The sequence below is a fragment of the Harpia harpyja genome, chromosome 20, assembly GCF_026419915.1.
Source record: "Harpia harpyja isolate bHarHar1 chromosome 20, bHarHar1 primary haplotype, whole genome shotgun sequence".
NCBI classification, from domain to species: Eukaryota; Metazoa; Chordata; class Aves; order Accipitriformes; family Accipitridae; genus Harpia; species Harpia harpyja.
Genome location: NC_068959.1, coordinates 8,503,623 through 8,523,488, shown reverse-complemented (window position 1 = coordinate 8,523,488; position 19,866 = coordinate 8,503,623). Strand labels below are relative to the sequence as shown.

At 41.4% G+C, this 19,866-nt stretch overlaps 1 protein-coding gene across 4 annotated transcripts; it reads left to right on the top strand.

Moving 5' to 3' along the window:
* Positions 1-31: 31 nt before the first annotated feature.
* GEMIN5 (gem nuclear organelle associated protein 5) lies at positions 32-18,802 on the top strand. Of its 4 annotated transcripts, none has more exons than XM_052816304.1 (28): positions 32-217; positions 492-646; positions 1,119-1,300; positions 2,048-2,199; positions 2,426-2,554; positions 2,749-2,881; positions 3,352-3,511; positions 4,131-4,343; positions 5,065-5,150; positions 5,668-5,762; positions 6,416-6,552; positions 7,768-7,841; positions 8,242-8,423; positions 8,524-8,663; positions 9,095-9,266; positions 9,529-9,756; positions 10,282-10,395; positions 10,845-10,973; positions 11,549-11,644; positions 11,944-12,081; positions 12,628-12,775; positions 12,897-13,016; positions 13,801-14,011; positions 14,640-14,897; positions 15,587-15,749; positions 16,375-16,951; positions 17,401-17,497; positions 18,182-18,802. In XM_052816304.1, exons 1-28 carry the CDS (start codon positions 58-60, stop codon positions 18,335-18,337), a joined length of 4,605 nt encoding a protein of 1,534 aa, XP_052672264.1. In that variant the 5' UTR covers positions 32-57; the 3' UTR covers positions 18,338-18,802. The 4 variants fall into 4 exon arrangements, with proteins under 4 accessions (XP_052672264.1, XP_052672265.1, XP_052672263.1 ...); XM_052816305.1 differs by having other exon boundaries at positions 2,423-2,554; positions 6,419-6,552; XM_052816303.1 differs by having other exon boundaries at positions 2,423-2,554.
* Positions 18,803-19,866: the final 1,064 nt, after the last annotated feature.

Below are 19,866 nucleotides of genomic sequence, written 5' to 3'. Positions count from 1 at the left end.
TGCGCGGCGCTTGGCGGCAGCGCCTGAGGCGAGGCGGAGCGGAGCGGTGCGGGAGCGATGGCGGCGGCGGCGGGGGTGCGCGTATTGCCCGCCTCGCCCAACTGGTACAGCAGCCGCTGCAGCGACGCCAGCAGCGATGGCCGCCTCTTCGGTTTCGCGGCGAGGCACCGCGTCTGCCTGCTGGATGTCGGCGGCGGCGCCGCACCCGCGTTTTACGGTACCGCTACAACCCACGCCGGCGGGGACACCGGGCCCGCGGACGACCCTCACTAACCTCCCCCCCCTTCCACACACACACAGACACGTTTTATACGAGCGCCCCGGCCCCGCGGGGCCGCCGGCAGCCGCTCGGGCACGTGTGGGGCGGCGGGAACCCCGGGGAGGAGGAGGAGGATGGGGGTGGGGGTGGGGGGGGCGGGTTGAGGAAGGTGCCGTTGCGGTCCCGGCGGGGGGGAGGGGGTTCCCATGGCGTTTTCTTGCTGTCGGTGCAGGAGAGCTCATCGGGCACACGGACAGGATCTCCGGGTTCGCGTTTTGCCGCTGCCCCGGGCAGAGCAGCCTCTGCGCCAGCAGCTCCGACGACGGGAGCGTCAAAATCTGGGACGCGGAGGCCCTGGCTCCGGTGGCGGGGTACAGCCTGCACCAGGTGGGTTTCTTCAGGTCTGGCACACAAAGCAGGGTGACGTTACTTTCGCCAAAGGTGACGTTCAAACCCGGTGAAATGAAAACCGTTGAACGCTTCTGGCCAGCTCCTTGTTCTAGCCTGAGGTCTGCAGCGTTGTTACATCACCTTAATAAGCTGTTGGTTACCATCAAAGCCTCAGTAAGCGAGTGCGCTTACAGTGCAAACTCGTTGCCGCTTAACCCAGCTCACTTTCGTCTTTTCGTCAAGTTATTGTTCCACACAGGGCAGACTAAGGACGTATATTTGAACAGTTACTGTCTCTCAGGGCAGCATATTGGCAAATACGTCAATCGTGCCAAAGCCCAAAAGAACTGAAACGCTTTAGAACTGATTCAACTGATGCTGGGGAGTACTCGCAGATTATTTTCTGCCTGTTATTCTGTGTTAGGTGGTGGTAAGACAGCCTTAAATGTATTCGATTCTCTTTCTTCAGAACACCATCTCAGCATTGCACTGGTCACCTCTTGTGAAAGATTTGATTGTATCCGGTGATGAAAAAGGTATAATTGTTTGTTACTGGCATAACAGAAGTGACAGCCAGCAGTTCTTCCCAGAGCCTCGGACAATTTTTTGTCTCACTTGTTCTCCTCACCATGAAAACCTGGTAGCAATTGGGTAAATATTCATTACATTTTGTTTTCCATTCTTCTGCTGAGAGAACCTTACTGTGAATTTTTGCTACGCAATTGCAAGGTTATTTTCTTCTGGATTTTTCTTCATTCAGAAATAACATTTAGATTTGATAGACCTGCAAAACGTAAGAATCCATAACAATGTAAGCATCCAGATTTGGTTTGAATCTTTGAAATTTCTTAAAACTGTTATTTTTTAATTAGACTTGACTGGTGTTTGCCACATTATAGGTTACTTCATCTGAAAAGAATTTCTTAGTTTGACTAGGCCTTTGTCAACCACTGCAGTTCCAGTCCTTTGGATACCCAAGGCTGTACTGAACAGAGAAGGAACGTGAAAGCCCCTTAGACTTAATGATACAGTTCTCTTGAAGGAGAACACAAGAGGGAAGGAATGAAAGTGATTTGTGATGAAGGGAAAAGTTTTCCTTGTATAAAAGCCACTGTAGTTTTTTAAGTCTCTGAAAGCTGTATTACTAGTGAATTACTGTCATTCTTGAAGCCAAATGTACTACTGGTTGCATTTCTTGAAAAGGCAGCTGCTGGTACACCAGTGCTGTACTGGAGCTCCCATTGACCATTAGTCTGCTAGTCCCAGTGCTGCTTGTGATTTGGCTTCTCTGTCTGCCATACAGAGATAGTCATCCTGGTAAAGAGCTTGGAAATCGAGTCAGGTATTATTCCACAAGGACCCAAGAATCTCTTCATTAATTTAAGTCTCCATTTTTAGCTACAAGGATGGCATGGTGGTTATAATTGATATCAGCAGGAAAAGAGAAGTTCTTCATCGGCTAAGAGGCCATGATGATGAAATACATTGTCTGGCCTGGTGTCCTGTGCCTGGTGAAGAAAGGTTACCTGCTTGGCAAGATGAGCTCCAAGGTATGTAGAACTGATTAATAGTTTGTGAAGTGATTTTTAGTTCATGTAAATGTCTTTCTAGAGAATTGAATTCCTTATTCATAGAAAGTCATTAAGTAGCTAATCAAAGGCAACCAATAAGTTCAATTAAAGTATGTTCTGATACAGAGCAATATATTTTCAGTTAAATTTTTAGAAAGCTTTGAATTTTAAAGTGTAGTAACATGACTTCAATGGTATTCAGTAGTTCCTTCAGAGGAAGGCGAAGTTCCAAATGGGGAGCTGACACAGAGCACAGCCATGAAGAAAGGTTGTTACCTGGCTTCGGGAAGCAAAGATCAGACCATACGAATATGGAGCTGTACTAGAGGCAGAAGTAAGTAAAATTAATAATGTGAGATAAACAATAACAATGTGGTGGAAGAGTTCTTCTCTAACTGCAGCCTTCATTTGCTACCCTGATAGTTTAAAGCATGAGGAGTATACTTAAAGCTTCAAATTCACAGGACTTCTTTTTCTCTCAGAGGATTTTGATGTACTAGGTCTAGATGATCCCTCTTCGTTCCATAGGTGTAATGACTTTGAAGTTGCCACCCACAAAGAGAAGAGGTGGAGCTGTTGATCCTGCTGTTAAAGAGCGCATTTGGCTGACTGTTCACTGGCCTTCTGGTCGTTCCACAGAAATTGTATCCAGCTGTTTTGGGTAAGCAGGGCACACAGCAGCCTGGGTACCATCAGTAACTGCAGATTCATTTGATACTTAAGGAAGAACTGGGTAGGAGACATTGACACCCCCTTCCTCCTTCCTTCCCAGTATAACTGGAGAGAAGACAGGCCAAGAGTTAAAGTGGGAGTTTAGACTTCTAGAAAACTACTATTTGTCCCATAATTTGTCTGATAATCTAACTGAATATTGACTGCTAACGGTACTAATTGTGGTTTTGCCCATCTACTGGGAGAAAATGACATGTCAGTTTTCCGTGTCGTTAACTATGGATATCATTTGTAGGGTGGCATTTGTGTGTGTGTATCTGTGTATAGGCACATGTAGTGGATGTGTGTCTAGCTGTATTACTCTTGTACTTGCAGTATATATAGATGTGATATAGTCTATATATAGCCTATAGTATTCTTTTGAAGTGAACAATGAAGTACACACTTTAAATTTCACAGAGGAGAACTGCTACTCTGGGATTTGAGCCAATCTGGAAAACGCAAGTGGACTCTTTTAGGATCTTCAGAAGGACAAAATCACTCCCGTATTGTGTTCAATCTGAGTTCTGTGAAGCTTCAAGACAAAGAGCTCCTTTTTTCCATTTCAATGGACAGAGATGTAAGAACCATTTATGAAATTAGCATAAAAACAGCTGTACATATACAGTTTGACTGACCCTACCCCTTTTAGGGCCACAAGTTTTCTCCTAAAGTGGGTTTATTGCAGCGTTTTATAACATCATTGCTTAAAATGTGTTCTGAGCACAGGTTGTATATATTTTTGTTAGTTTATAAGCTCAAGCTCTTACCATGGTGGAGTGAATGGTTATGACGTTCTGGACTTGAATGGTAAGCATTTAATACAGGGAGCTTACCATCTCTTTTTCCTGGATGTTTTATTTTAAAAAGGCCTATTTTTCCTTCTTAAAATAATTTACTTGTACAAACTAAAGCATCTATTTTTTTTAAGTTTTTGCCTTTTACAGGCAGCAGAGCGCATCCTATTTTCAAGTCAGAAGAGGACCATAGTATTAAAGTATAATCATTTTGTCCACTCCATTACAGTCTTCCAACTATTGCAGCCCTGTCTGTGACGTGTAATCCTCTGGGTGCAGATCACATACTATCTCAAGCCTTAAATTTGACCCTTTGATTCTTCATCCCATTCAAGCTTTTTTTTCCTTGTCATGCCAGTCACTCTACATTTAACCATTCCTTGTTCCTTAAATATTCTTCAGGTGAAGTGCTGGGACCTATCAACTCTCGATTGTAGCTGGACTATGCCCTCGCTTGGGGGATTTGTCTATAGTCTTGCCTTCTCCCCTGTGGACACAGGCTGCCTTGCCATCGGTGTTGGAGACAGCATGATCCGAGTGTGGAATACTTTGTCCATGAACAATATTTATGATGTTAAAACCTTCTGGCAAAGCATAAAGTCCAAGGTTACAGCAGTAAGTGCGCTTTTGATTCCCCTTTTTTTTTCTTGTCTCTTTTCGCTCCTTTTTTTTTTTTTCAAGAATATTTTTCTTTCACTCTGAAAAAGTTTTTTCCCAACTAAAATTATATAAAGCCAAGTTGTTCCTTTTGTACTTGATTCTTTCGGTATACATTTTAGAATCTGGCAACAAATTTTTAGACCTTTTTACAACCCTGGATGCTTGCATTAGATCTAATGAAAATCAGCTGGAGTCCAGCTGGCTGTTACATTACTTTTGCACTTTTATCCTCCTTCTTTGCTTAATCCATGGTTGCCCTTGCTCTGCTAGGAAGTTTGACACTCACAAAAACCGATATGGATGTCTTCAGTTTGGGTTTAACCAGTGGTTGGCCAGGGCCTACTGTCTGGTAATATTGCTGGCAGCAGTAAAACACGGTAGTTATTCTTGTTAGCAGCAAAAGTTTTCTCACCATCCTGCCATATTCTCCATTTCTATTTTGTAATGCAGATGTCAAACAGCATTTTAATGATATTAGTCTCTTTCATCCCACTACAGCTGGTAGGGGGAGAGCCTTTGATATTCATAGCCGAGTGATCCAGTGGCTGTAGTTGGAAGGGTGGGTATAAGGGGTGGTGCTTGCTTATCAGTTTCAATGTTTTCCTTTTGTTTATTATTTAGAAATCAAGTGTCTGTAGCTTGTGTCCTTACTGGTCTCTCTCTATTTTGCTTGTAGTTATCCTGGCATCCAACTAAGGAAGGCTGCTTGGCTTTTGGAACAGATGATGGAAAAGTTGGCATATTTGACACCTTCTCCAGCAGGTGAGAAAGTAGCTTTCAAATTCATTAGTGTCAGGTCCTGCTCTTATGTTACCATGCATAGGTGGTGTGGTCTTTCCCGAGATATATCTCTACTGTTAGACAAGAGTAGGATTAAATTAAAACTAGGCGAACAGTTGGGTTTTCAGTGCATCTTTTAATCTTTCCATTACGTCTGGTAGCTTCTAAGGTAATCTTTGCATACGGTAAACTTAAAATTGCATGACCAGAGATCACCTTGTGGGAGGACATCAGTCAAGGAAAATTTTAGCCAGAAAGACATTTTCAGAGAATGAAAAGCAACATGTAGGTGAAGGTCATCAGGACAGTTTTGTTACGATTTTAGTAGTGTCCTACAGGAGATGTTAAAGAAGGCTTCGTTGAGCCGTGGCTTTAGTATGTTAAAGTATCTGGTGTCCATTTTCACCACTGGAAATACATCGCTTTGATTTCTTTCTTTTTTTTTTAATTTCCCTTTGCTGAAATCCGGCTAACCCTGCTTCCTTATCTTCCTGCCCAGTGCTAAGAATAAGCCACCTCAGATCTCCAGTAGTTACCACAAGAAGACTGTATACACATTAGCCTGGGGGCCTCCAACTCCTCCTCTGTCTTCTGGTGAGTCTTCCAGTGCCTTGTCACAAAGCAGAACATCCATGCAGAGCACACAGATGCCATGAAGTTAGTATGCCCTCCCTTCTTAGGAAAAGGAACCCCGTTTGCTTGGTAGCAATCCTCTCTAGCAGCTAATAATGCATTCTGCTTGAGGAATTGTTAATAGTTTTGCAAGGGGGCAAAACAATCTCTTCTAGTTTTTGAATTCTAGTAGCTTCAGGAAATAGGTGGGAGTGGTGTACCACACCTCTGCACTTACTTCAGGGTATTACAGACCAATAAGTGTCTGCACGGGCTTCCTGTAGTAACTGCGTCGGATCAAGTATGGGTTCCTTAGCTCCAGAATTATGTTTCTACCATTTGAACTAACCAGAACAGCTCCGTTAGCTCTTCTTGCACAACTTGAATTTTTTTGAGCACCAAACTTTAAAGGGAATTTTAATGCTTGAAGTGATTGTGCTATGGAGAGATCTGTTGGTAGAAATGAGAGGTCCTTTCAGAGGACTGTATTGTTAGAATTTCTTGCTGCTGGATCACAGGCAATTGAAGCATGTATAGCCTTTTAAAATAATGTTTTGATGTATAGTGGGAGTGGTTACTTCTGGGAAGACTGATGAAGAACATAGTATATTTAGCTTTTTTACTCTGTTGGATAGGAGGAGAAGGTGAACAGCCCTCTGTAACTTTGTATAGTTGTGCTGGAGAAGGTATTGTTTTTCAACACAACCCCTGGAAGCTTAATGGAGAGGCAAATGACATCAACAAAGTCATCCGAGACACTAATTCAATCAAAGTGAGTATGATTTTGAGGGGGTTTTTTTATGGATTCATGATAACCGTGTCATAGTTTCTATGGCCTTGTAGTTGTAGGTTTCTGATTTTGCCTTCATGATGAATCTGTAATAAATAGAAAATTTGAAACCTGCAGTCTCCACAGATGAACTTCAGTGACACTTACTGACTCGAGCTATTTAAGCTGTTTATGTGTTTGCCTCTGAAAAAGGGTCTTTTTTTTCCCCCCAATGTCAACATGGCACATCGGCTCCTGGCATCAGTTACTTAGGTTTCTGCTGTGTAATTTACTTAACCGGAAAAGTTAAATTGAAGTATAGGGTCTGGGGTTTTAAGGCTGTGCATGGCTGTTTAAAATAATTAGTTCATACAGAGCTTTCCAGTTTCAATGCACTTAAAGTAATATCCTGAATAATGTCATAGCTTAGATCCCATAGTGGGCATGCATGAGTTAACTACCTCAACTTCTCTAGTTCTCATTTCAAATGTTAACTATTTTCTTTTTTAAATAAATTTTGCAGTAAAGGCAGTCATGATGTTGCAGGAGTCTCTTTCCATTTACACTGCAGCTAGTGCAGAGTGTTTGGTGATAACTGACCATAACATATTTGCAAGTATGATCAGTCATTTCTTAGTTGAAAGTACAAAATAAATGAAGTGGGTTAGATCTTCAGTTGCTTTAAGTCAGCATAAGTCAACTGAAGTCAATCAAACTATATTGATTTGTATTAGCTGGGTTTTAGCTTCTTACTTGAATAGAAGACTCACTGGGGATCGAGAGACTAATGTCACAGGCAATGAAACGATCATTTTTAGGCATCTAAATTGTAAACTGTGAGTAACTTTCATCTGAATTAGAACAGAAATAATTACAAGTAAACTTTGATTTCTTTTGAAATATGATAGAATTTGCTTGCATCTGGGGCTTTCCAAGGAGCATAAGGAGATCAAGCATCAAGGTCCTACGGGAATCCAGACAAACTTCCTTTGAGACATTCCACTGAACTGATAAAAATAATCACTGGTTCTTGTATCAGTTCATTCAGTCTTTCTTAATTGCTCAAGCTTATGTCACTGCTACAAAAGCAATGGACCCTTTTGTGACTTTCATTTTGTAGACTAATTGCAACTCTGTCCAGTTGCCAGTCTTGCTCTGTTGAATGTATGTGAGAGAGATTTCAGAGGTTTTGGCAATAGTTGTGTCTCCTTTCTACAGCACAAACTGCCTGCGCGTACAGAGATCAGCTGGAAACCAGATGGCAAACTCTTGGCTCTTGGCAATGAAGATGGGTATGTTTCACTTCTAGGTCAAGGTGGTGTATGTGCTGATCTTGACTAGAATCACTGTAGTGAAGCAAAAGTACTTTTTGTTGCCCTGGTTTGCCTCTGTTCTTTCACTGCCAAGGTATTTGAATTGTGATAATACAGCACTTCTTGCTGTTATTTGGTTTAGCTGCTCTTGGCATGGAGGATCCATATCATCATGTTAAATTATTTTTCAAGGATCCACTCACAGTTGAAATGCACTTTTGCTGATGTACTAAACGAAGGTTTGAATTGAATCCAAAAAAGAAAAACTCATTTAGTTACTCTATTTCATGTCCTGTAATTCTGCTCATGCAGGGTAACAAAAAAAATTCCCATTTTCACTGACTACTGGAATTCTTACACTGTTTTTCTTACATTTCAGCTCAATTGAAATATTTCAGGCACCAAACTTGAAGTTGCTCTGCACTATCCAGCAGCATCATAAACTGATTAATGCTATTCGTTGGCATCATGAGCATGGGAGCCAGCCAGAGCTGAGTTACTTGATAGCTTCAGGCTCAATCAATGCCACTATTTATGTGCATAATCTGAAGAGCGTCGTAGGTAACCATTTGCAGATTATATTCCAAGTCTTGGCATCTTGTTATGGTTTACTGCCAGTTTGTCTTGCTGGCCATACTTGATCCTTCTGTTTTTCTTTCAGAGAGCTCTTCAGAAAGTCCTTTGACAATAACAGAGCCTTTTCGAACTCTGGCTGGGCACACAGCTAAAATCACAAGTCTGTCTTGGAGCCCCCACCATGAGGGAAGATTGGTATCTGCTTGCTATGATGGCACGGCACAGGTATTGTTCCACAGACACTCAGAAATATATTTCTTTTAGTTTCAAATCATCCATTCTACAGTGTTTTAGAACCAATATGACTAAACAGCAAAGCTTTTCTTGTGAGATAAACTACTGAAGTACTGCAAATTTACCCTTGGTAACCATCTCCTGGTTCTGGATACCTGATATGCAGGTATCCGTATGTTTTTGCGACTTGCAAATTGATTTGTAAGTCCAGTCACTATCGTTTTCATATTAGCACTTTTGGATCCTTAAAAAAGAAGGATGTTATGCAAATGTATTGATGCAAACAAAGGAAGACCTGAATTTTCTCCATTTGCATGTTGGTATTTGAAATACCTATAAGTGCAAATCACTGAAGAGAAAATGCAGAGTATTAGGGGAAGATGAGACTTTCTGAGTAATTGGATTTCTTTCTTGTTTATAAGGTATGGGATGTTATGAAGGAAGAGCCACTCTGCAACTACCGAGGGCACCAGGGCAGGCTACTGAGTGTCCAGTGGTCACCAGTGGATTCAGATTCTGTTTATACAGGAGCAGATGATTTTTCTGTTCACAAATGGCACATCTCAAAGCAGGAGCATACACGGCCTCCTCAGGGTAAGTATATTCAAACAGAAGATCCTTTCCTGAAGATAATGTTGGAGCTGGGAAATAGAGGGTTGCCACATGGAAATGGTATGGTAAGTTTTTATGCTGAATTCCAAATCTGCCTGCTACCTCTTCAGGAATAAACTGTGTCTAGGTTTAAATTGAGTTGTATCCTTATTTGGAAACTAAATGTTGAACTTCAGAGACAGACAGCTAATACACTAAAAATCTCTACAGATATTATCAGGGTAACTTTTGCAAACTTTTACAGGCAAAAAGAGTATAGAATTAGAGAAAAAAAGAAGTATGCAACCAAAAGTCAAAACCAAAAAGAAGAAAAAGCCTATAGAAAAGAGTCCAGCCAAGCAGGATCTAAGTGATACCATGAATGGAGATGAGAGCGGGAAGGAAATGTTGCTAGAGGAAAATGGAGTGTCAGACCATGAAGGAGAAAAAGCAGCTCAGAAGGCAGAGTTGCCTGATAAAGTCTCCACAACTGGTAATAATCAAATCATCTTAGTTCAATGGTTCCCAGATTGTTTAGCCCTCAGAGCATCACCAAGCTTAATGTTTTCATGCAGATTTTGTCATAATACGGTTTTATTGAAATAGTCCACTTGAAGGAAATACAGTTTTGGAATGCCTTTCATAATTTTCTAAACTAGTTCAGGACTAATTGTCTTTAAATAAGAACATTCTGGCCTAATGAACAAAGTTACTGTGTTTGGATTGAAACAATGTCATTTTTGATCAGTGTTGCCTTCTGGTGATAAATTTTACAATACTGGTGGATGTTTGTTAGTGTCTGTTGACATCTTATTTAGCTTTCTGACAGTTCTGTAATGTTTTCTTAGTATTGCCTTTCCCTAAAAAGCTATCAAGTTCTATGGCAAAGCAAAGCTTGGTTTCTGTATATTTCAAAATGAATGTAATAGAATGTGAATATGTCAAGTATTCTGCTATGGGCTTTTTCATGTATTGTTTTTCCTTTTTTTATCACTTGTTTTATCACTTAACTCCACAGTGTCCAAGGATACATTTTCATCTACATATGATTGTTCTTCATTCAGCTTGCCAAAGCCTTTTGTGACCCAGAAAGCCACTCCTGTGAAAAAGGATCTGCCTAAAGAGAAACCAAGTTAGTATGTTTCAGGGACTTTTTAACAATCCTGCATCAAGGCAGAGTTCCTCATTCTAGACTTCTGTTTGGCTGCAGCTTCCCTTCCTAATGTGACACCAAATAAGTGCCAGAGAAAGAAGAGCATGCTTTTAACATCTCTTAAACGTTTTAAATTGCTGCTTCTTTTATTTGCCCTGCTTGTCAGGTCAATTGAGTAGTTGTTTAATGTGGGCTTTGATATTGCCTTTTAGTTGCTAGTTTCATTCCAGGCAAGATGGGCAGAAAAATATGCAAAGCGATCAGTATTCAGAAGTCAGAGTTGTCATAATGGAGATGCATGTGGCACTTGAGCATCTGGTTTTTGTTTTCCTGTGTGAGGAAGAGGGGGTTTTGGAATACGTTGGGGAGTTCTGCTGTAGGAGACTTGTAACCATGCAGCAGTGACTAAAATGTGTCTGATTTTTCAGCTTCTGATGCTTCTCTGAAGAAGAGGAAGCCTCGTTCTATTCTACCCTTCAGCACATTCATGGATCACAGATCAAAAGATGAATTGCATGAGGACTGCTTGAGGCTGGCTGCATGTCTGAAAACCAAAGGTATCAGTCTAAAACTAAAATACTTAAAGGGTAGGTGCTCTAAAGTATTCAGAAGCATGTGTCCAAGGACTTGACTTTGACCACTAGGCATCATTTTTTTAAAATCCTTACCTTTATCAAAATGTGTGACTAGCTGTGGTCTCTTACCTAACTTCTCTTGCAGTGTTTCAGCACTCTGTAGCTACTCCAGACAAGTTTTGAGTAGGATCCTATGTTGTGGAGATAGGGTAGAATTGTCTGCATACATGCAAAGTGTTTTTCACCTTTGAAAGTATAATATGGGCAGGAGAAAATAAGCCATGAGGGAGATGTTTGTATTCTCACAGTATTGTTCTTTAGAGCATGTAAAGGAACGTGTTATGTTTGATTTAGAGTAAATGTTCTGCACAAACATGGTCCTTCTAACCAAACTTAGTAAGTTCTAAGTGTAGATCTGCAAATTGTTAAATCTGCTATACAGGAAAGAAAGTAGAAGATATAAGCATTGCTAGTGAGTGTAATGGAGTGGTACAGTGACTCGGCAGTTCCCAGTGTTGTACCAAATCTTAAACATACATTCTTTATATCTGGTTCAGATAATAATGAAGATGTGTCCCCTGACCTCAAGGATCGCATCCACTTGGGGCTGTTCACAGACAGGGCTTCTCTGCACAAGATGATTGATGTGGAAGGTAAGTGGAATAATGAATCCACTTTGACAGTATGTCCATCATAACTGTTAACATTCAAGGAGAAAACAAATTGGGAAAAATATTTGAACTTTCTTTACTGTGGATTAAAATGTAGGATTAAGAATGCAGTTCTGTGTGAAAAGAAGAAAAGACGTATTTTTCCCAAATAGTTTTTACGTCTTCCAGATGCAAACCTGCAATACCCTGAGCTTGAATAATCTCACTTTTGCCAAGTTATTTTTCTATGGCAAAAAATGCTATTGCACTCATGCTGATAGAAGTGTGTTTGCTTCCAACAGGAAAACAACACTTGGAGAATGGGCATCCAGAGCTCTTTCAGCAGCTCATGTTGTGGAAAGGAGATATGAAGGGTGTCCTCCAGGCAGCCGCTGAGAGGGGAGAGCTAACAGACCAGCTAGTAGCAATCTCGCCCATGGGTATGTTTGTTCTTGTAACACATAAGCAGATGGAATTAGCTGCCAAGCGTAGCCTCATTCTGATTGTTCTGAGTTGGAAACTCATGATTGTTCCAGACTGGAAGAAGGTTGCTTCTTTAACTGCCTGATAACAGAAATCAAACACAAAACATATCCTATTTATGACAAAGAACCTGGACATTTCCACAAGCACCCTGACGTTGGGATAGCAGGAAATGGAGAGGTTTCCTTTGGGACTTCTTGAAGGAGCAGGCCCATCCTTCCAAGTACAAAGTTGGTTCTTTGTAATATGTAGCAGTCCTTCCAGCTTGCTGTTGGTTTAAATGTGCTTTTAAGTTATTTTACTGGTAGTGAAGTCCTACAGTCATGTTCAAGCCCTAGCTGTTTCATTGACTCAGTGACTTGTATTGGGATGGTTAAGAAACAAGAAACTAATCTGGGGCAGAGGAGGGGTACATGTTGAAGAAACCAGTGATGATGTCATCCCACAGGAATTCTTCCAGTTTTAAAACTCTGCCTCCAATTGTACTGCCTTCTCTTTTGCAGTTGGATATCAGGCCTGGGTTTGGACAGTAGAAGCCTTTGCGAAGCAGCTGTGTTTCCAGGAGCAGTATGTGAAGGCTGCCTCCCATCTTCTGTCCATACATAAAGTGTATGAGGCTGTGGAGCTCCTGAAAGTGAACCATTTTTACAGGTTGCTGTATATTTATGTTTAGGATTTGCTCTTGTTTTCTATTGGGGTAGATTTGACATTTTGGTTCCTTTTTGTGCACAGTCAATTAACTTTTGTATCTGGTTTCCCGTATGTGCATTAGGGAGGCAATTGTAATTGCTAAGGCCAGGTTGCGTCCAGAAGATCCAGTTCTGAGGGATCTCTACACCAGTTGGGCAGCTCTGTTAGAAAAAGACGGTCATTATTCCATGGCCGCCAAATGGTGAGTGTTACTGGGTAGAAGACAGACTTGGTTCCATGCCTGAAAAAAAGAAGGTTCTTGGTTTTGTAGCAGCTGAAATCTGTTAACTGGTCTGGTCATTATTTGTCTGAGGTGCTTTCTCAGCCTGATCTCACTGGACTCCTTCTAGGAGCTCCAGAGGGCAGTTCAGAGCAGAAGGTCCAAATGCCATACTACAGTAGAGCCATCTAGTCTAGCAAGACTAAGATTAGAATGTATACAAAAAGACTGTGTGATGTTTCCAACCTTTCCACTGGAAATGTGCAGTGCAAGAGTTTATCTTGAGTTTCTTGAGGCCCTCACTAATATCCTAATCACTGGGTTCTCCTCCTCCAGCTAGAGTGCTTCAAATTTGTGACTACCAAAATTAATATTAACACTTGAAGTATTTTGCTGGAATAGTGTCCTTTGCTTGATGCTGATTTCAGTTCTGGCATTTTTGAGGGTCTTCACACTTGGGAAAGGATTCAGATGAAATCCAGAGAAATGCAGTACGGATAAACTACTGCATATAACCTTTGTCTCTTGAATCTATTTATTTCTCATCCAAGCCGTACGTGGTATGCGCACCACCAGAGGTTTCAGTCGAGGTTTTTAGGCTGTGTGACTTTCCCTTTGTAGCTTTGCATCACATCAGGCACCATATGGCTGTAGTAAACTTTGGTAAGACAAAGTGATGAGAGCTCTGAGAACCTGTGGAAAATAGAGGTTTATCTTCATTTGTATGTTTGTGCTATCAAGTCAATTTGCTTTTATCTCTTTTCAGTTACTTGGGGGCTTCCTCACCCTATGATGCAGTTAAGGTGTTGGCAAAAAAGGGGGATGTGACATCCCTTAAAACTGCTGCTGAGCTTGCACTGATATCTGGAGAGGAGGAGTTGTCAGCAACTTTGTCTTTCAGATGTGCCCAAGACTTGCTGTTACCCAGGAACTGGGTGGGAGCTCAGGCAGTCCTTCAGCAACATAAAACTTTATTTGTGAGTCTGGTCGTTTCCTTTCTGCTTTCTTTAACATTGTCTCTCTCCAGATGAACCTGGCACCACTTCCCATATGTTAATAGTCCAAGGTAGTCTTTTGAGCTGGTTTAGCCTCAAAATATTTTTCTAGTTTATTGCAATGAGCCTATGAAAAAGCATGAGCCTTTGCAGAGGCAAAGGGCCCATGGTGGGGAGGCACATAGGCTCTATGCTTGTTAGTTACATGAGAGGTAGTTGAGAAAAGTGGGATTTTATTTTAGGTATGTAATACTGATCATAAGAAGAAAGAAATGAAGGAAAGTATTCACTGTTTACATGAAAGGAACAAGTGAGCTAACTGTAAATCCACCTGCTGGAGGCTTAATCCAAAAATCCGTTTTCATGCGGACTGAGAAGCAGAAGGCTAGCTTAGCTTGTTCTGAGGTTTCCTTCTGACCTTACAGTCTATGAGCCTATCAGCATTGTTCTTTGGTAGGTGCAGTTGTGAAACAGTCGATCATCAACAAGCTACTGCTAGCCATGATGTTCTTAAATTTGTCTACCTGCTGTGGTCAGTAAGGGATTGGGTTTTTTTTTAGCAGCAGTTCAGTGCTCTTTTTTTTTTTCTTTTTTTTTTTCCTTGTTAAAGGGACAAAGACTTGTTTTCTGCCTTAATGAACTGCTTTGCAAGTGCCTTAGTGAAAGAAATCCCTCTGATCGAAAGAGCCCCGTGCCTCCCTGTTATCACAACTGGGAGCTGAACAGAGAGACCTCATTTTTTGACATGGTGATAGAAGTGTGGCAGAATGTATTGGGCATGGACAGCACTGAACAAGCCACATGTGCATGGGAGCAGCTGTGCAGTATTGAGCATCCTCCTTCTACCAGCAACACACACCCAAAGCAGGTAAATGGCTTTAGATCTGTATACATATTAAGGCTCACTATGGCATACACAGTAAAACGCAGCCACTTTGTGGTGTTGTGCCAGCCATTCCCAGGGGACTGATGTCTGCACCCTGCTGCAGGATGAGGTTATAATCTGGGAGAAGTAGACGATAGGCAGCTGGGATGGCTTGCATAGGCACCAGTCTGTTTCTGCATTTGTTTCTGTGCAGGGTAAGAACTGATGTACGGTGTCAGTGATGAGCATTGAGATCACTGAGATGTGCTGGCTGGGTGAGAGTGACTGGCACAGCTGAGTAGTCTCTAGCAGTGATTTAGGGGTTTGTGTCGAACTGTTCGGAGAGGCAGGGCTGCTTGTTGTTGAAGTATCCTTGAGTCCAGAAGGTCTGTTCGTAGACGGGTGCTCCTGCAGCTTTTCTCTCTGACTGCAGTGAGTCACTGACCTTTGGTGTGCTCCCACTTCTCATCTGTTTAGTAGGACATGTGCAAGCACAGCTGCTGATTTTACAGTTAGAAGTAATGTAAAAGTGCTCTACTCCCGCATGAAGGAGACTATGTAAATTGCATTGTTGTTAAAATTGCTTTTGGTTAAGTCATGTGCTTCTGGGCTCTTCCACAAGGGTCATAAGCTGTGAGTAATTCATACGTTGCAGTAAAACTATTAATCGTGCTCTCTGGTGCTTCCTGTAGGTGCTTTTCCATATCTCCCATGACCTGACCCTTGCAGCCCTGAGCTATCACACTGCTACCTGGGATGAGGCAGTGAAAAGTATTCTTGGAGCTGTGAGCCGCAGTTATGATGCTGGTAATTTCACTCTGATGCAAGAGATTTGCAGTATCATCCTTCCTGAAGGTAAGTCTCTTAGTCCTGGCACTGACACAGATAGGGGGATCTTCCTTGCTAGCACAGCTGTGTGTCCATTAATATTACTAGACATAATGATGTTTGGAAGGAGCAAGACATACCCATATATATGGAAACCAGTGGCATTTGGCTAGTGCAAGGGCTGTTGGGTGATCAAAATTCCTGACTGTGGAAGCAAGCTCAGCAGCGTCAGCTGGTGTGGGTGATGTAAGAAACTGAGCAAATTCTGTTCTGTAAGGCAGATGGGGACATTGGAAAGCTGTGTTCATCTCATAGTCACAAATCACTCCAACTGGCCCTTCCCTTCATTCCTGCAGAGTATGCAGTGTGTTTATTTTGCAGATCTTGATTGTGTGACTTGATGTGCAGCTTGGGACCAAGGAAGTTTGCTGTAGATGATGAGAACATGCAGTCTCATGCTAGCTAGAACAGAGTATTGTGTTTAAAAAGATGCCAAAAATGTCTGCCTTTGCTTTTCTGCTTCCTGCACCACTCTGCCAGCATCTGAGTAAATCTATGGTTTGGGTCTCCAGGATAGCTATTCATTTACCAGATCTGGTCTTTTCCTTTGGAAATATCTATAGACAATTTGTAATCCTTTTTTCATTATTAGGCTGTGATAACCTGAGACACAAACTGGACAGTACAAATTCTCAGAGCATGGACGCTTGCAGAAGTTTAGAGGGCTTTGTGGCTTATGGACTGCTGTATGACCTGTGGTGGAATCCACCCAAAGACTCCCTTGTCTTGCAAAAGGCTGGTTTGGATCCTGTGCTCTGTCCCAGTGAGCAGACAGCTCTTGAGAAGAGTTACGTTTCAGGTCAATCCTCCTCTGAAGAAACTCCTGATCAAACTGCAGTTGAGATGGATGAAAACCTCTGCAATACAACTGAAGTTCGTAGGTGTGAGACAGAAAATGACTCAAGAACTAGCTCAGTCGATTTGGTAGACAGACAGTCAAAACTGAGAGGCTGCAAAGTGCTTCTTTCAGAAGAGATTGCTGCTTTACAGAACACCCAGAGAGATATAGCTGAGGTCCAGCAGATTTTAGCAGATATGATCCGCCAGCATCAGCAGCAGAGGAACAACCTCCAGGAAAACACAAATGGAAGCACCCAGGAAAGCAACCTGCAGCAAAGTTCAGAGACTGAATCAGACAAACCATGCTCTGACAGCAACCAGATGAATGGGTAAGCTTCAGAACATGAATGAATGAATGGATTAAGCAATGCTGATTTTTGCGTGTGTTTGTGCAGCAAATTTCCCGTTTAGCTCATTTTGCCTCTAATCTCAAGCTTGTCACCCAGGGACACTTCAACATACAGCTCGAAAGTCTTGCATTTCCCTGGGGCTGAACTACCATGTGCATAAACTTACTATATCTGAATAACTTCCTGATAACACAGGGTGTGTTGGTACAGTGAATAAACAGGGCAGCTTGAAAATGGGAGGATAATGAAAAGGACAAGCATGATCTAAGAGGTCTGTCTCTTTGTTGAACAATTATTTGGGACTTTGGCAAGAACGAGCTGGAGCATATGACACTTGTCCAACTCTCTCCTGTTTCCTGTACAGGAGGGAGGCTATGCAGTCATTTAAGCAAAACATTTACTCATGTCACCTACTCTTTCCTTGACAGTAAAGATGAAGTAAAGGAACCAATTACACTCCCTGAGCTAACAAAGCAGCTTCTAAAAGCAAAGCAGAAACTAGCAGAATTTCCAGACAATTTAAAGGTAAGTTTTTGGAATAGGCATTGTGGTTCTGAAAAAGACAAGTCTTTTTGTAAGGGCAGCCTCATCACAGAATCCCTTTCATACAGAAAGTAAGGAACAGTGATTTTCTTTGTGATCCTATGGCAATTTTGAGAGAGAATTGACACATGGCACCAGAGTGATTTTTTTTTTTTTTTTTTTTTTTCCCCCAAGCATAACTTTCTCCGTGCAGTTGGAAAGTATAGGTAAAGCTCATGCATGGGAGAACTCAATGAGATATTCTGTATGAATCTCTCCCATGCATTTTAAAAGTAATCCCTTGCTACTTAGAATTATGTATACAAAAACAGTTTTGATAAACAGTGAAATCAGAAATGTAAGGTATAGAATGGCGTTTATAGATTAGGAACTGTAGGAACTACATATCATGTTTGAAAACAATGTTTCTTAGGCTGTCTCATCGCCTGTGTTCTCAAGTTGATAATATAACTAAAGTTAATCATGGTTATTGTGCAAGAAGGGGGCAAACCTGGTTAACAGTGAGCTAATGCACTGGAAGAATAGAAAGAAATGCATCTGACTCATGACTATCTGTTCCAAAAATACTGCAAAGCAGGGGCTTTACAGAGCTGGCTGCCTGAATATGTTGTAGTTGAACAATTATAACTGAAACAGTAGACATCACCTCATGTTCCTTTTTTCCAGGTCTTCCCGTTCCCCGACGTGCTGGAGTGCTGCCTTGTACTCCTTCACATTGGATCCCAGTGCCCTCCTGAACTACGTGAACAGGCATTGGATCTCCTTAGGAAAGACGGTAGTGCTAATATTTATAAAAAGGCTGGCAGGAGGTTCTTGACATGATACTTTGAGACCAAACTGTCTCCTTTGAGCTGTCTACAGCTACTTAACACCAAGGCTGTTCTTTCTTCAATTGAAGGCTTGTTTTGATGGCTGTGTTTATTTTTGATAAAACTAAAAAAATAATCAGGTCTATATACAGACTCAGTTGTGGTCATCAACTACTACTACTTAAGGAGATTGTGTTAGAAAATTGAAAAGCAGTAGGTTGTGGCCTTGAACTGTATACAGGATTTTTGTATAGTCTTTTTTTATTTGTTGGAAGTTATGCTAATGAAAGCTCTTGCTGTTTACATGTAAGAGAAACAGTTTTGAGCAGCTGTATCAGTCTTTCAGCAGAGGAATAGTAGCTGCCCTCAGGAAAAACAATGGTTTCTATAAGCAAACTGACCCTTAAGCCAGAACTGTTCTTAAAAGCATTGTAAGTTTATTTTCCTTCCTCTAAATAAAGTCTTCTACCACCATGAATTGGCATTTAATTTGATGGATAGAAATCAGTATCAATCAAGAGCAAATGTATTAATAAGAAGCCTGTCTTTGGGGGGGGGGGTGTTAAATGTACATAAATCAAACTCAGTAGATGAAACAAGTGTGTGCTAGACTTAGCTTTGTGCAATGAAGCCACCTGTACAACATAAAAGATCTCGCCCTGCCCTTTATATTTGTTTCCAGCATGACTAGCAAGAGGTAAGGGATTTTTCCAGGTCAAGAAAAGTCCCTGCTTTTGGCAACATCCATGGCTGAACAAACGTGCTTTTTGCTACACTGATGGTAAATTTGAGGTACTATCATGTTATCTAGAAAAGCTGCTATTCTACAAGTGCCAAAACCAATCCTAGATTGTGTAGTTGTGAACATGCAACATTTTGGACCAGTCATGCAGCTTACCTAAAGGCTTTGCCTGTCTTGCTAGAAAAACTAATTCTTCCTAAGAAAAGAACAAGGTTCTATAAGCCTCAGTGAACACAGCATTTATATTAGTAATTTGTAGAAGCAAGTTTTTAAATGCAGCAGAAAAGTTCATGGTAGGATGGGGGGATCGTGCGTTTAGAAAGTTTGTAAGTACAATGAAGATTATTGTTTAAGAAAAAAAGTAGGAGGGATGGGTTTCTTACATCAAGATTCTTCCAGCCAAAATGCAGACTTGATACTGATGGGTTTCCTGCTCCAAGTTGAGTAAAGCCTCAGAACAACTTGAAGAGCAGTAGGTGAAAGCCTGGGGTTATACTAAAAGAAGATCCTTCTGTAGATGTGTTGATCTGTTGCCACTAACTTGAACTTGCTAAATTCTGTACAAAGTAATTGAAAACCAGGAGGGGGAGCTAGTGCTTAACCAAACAGCCCACCACTTTAAGCAAGAACCACTAGAGTTTAGATGGAGCAGGAAAACTTCATAACAGGACAGATGAGCAAAACAAATTTGCACTATGCTGCAATATGCTGCACTGAAAGAATACTCCACAATACTGCTAGCTGTGCTGGGAGACAAGCAGAAAGAGAATGCAAGTACCCCCAAAGAGATCTTAAGCTCA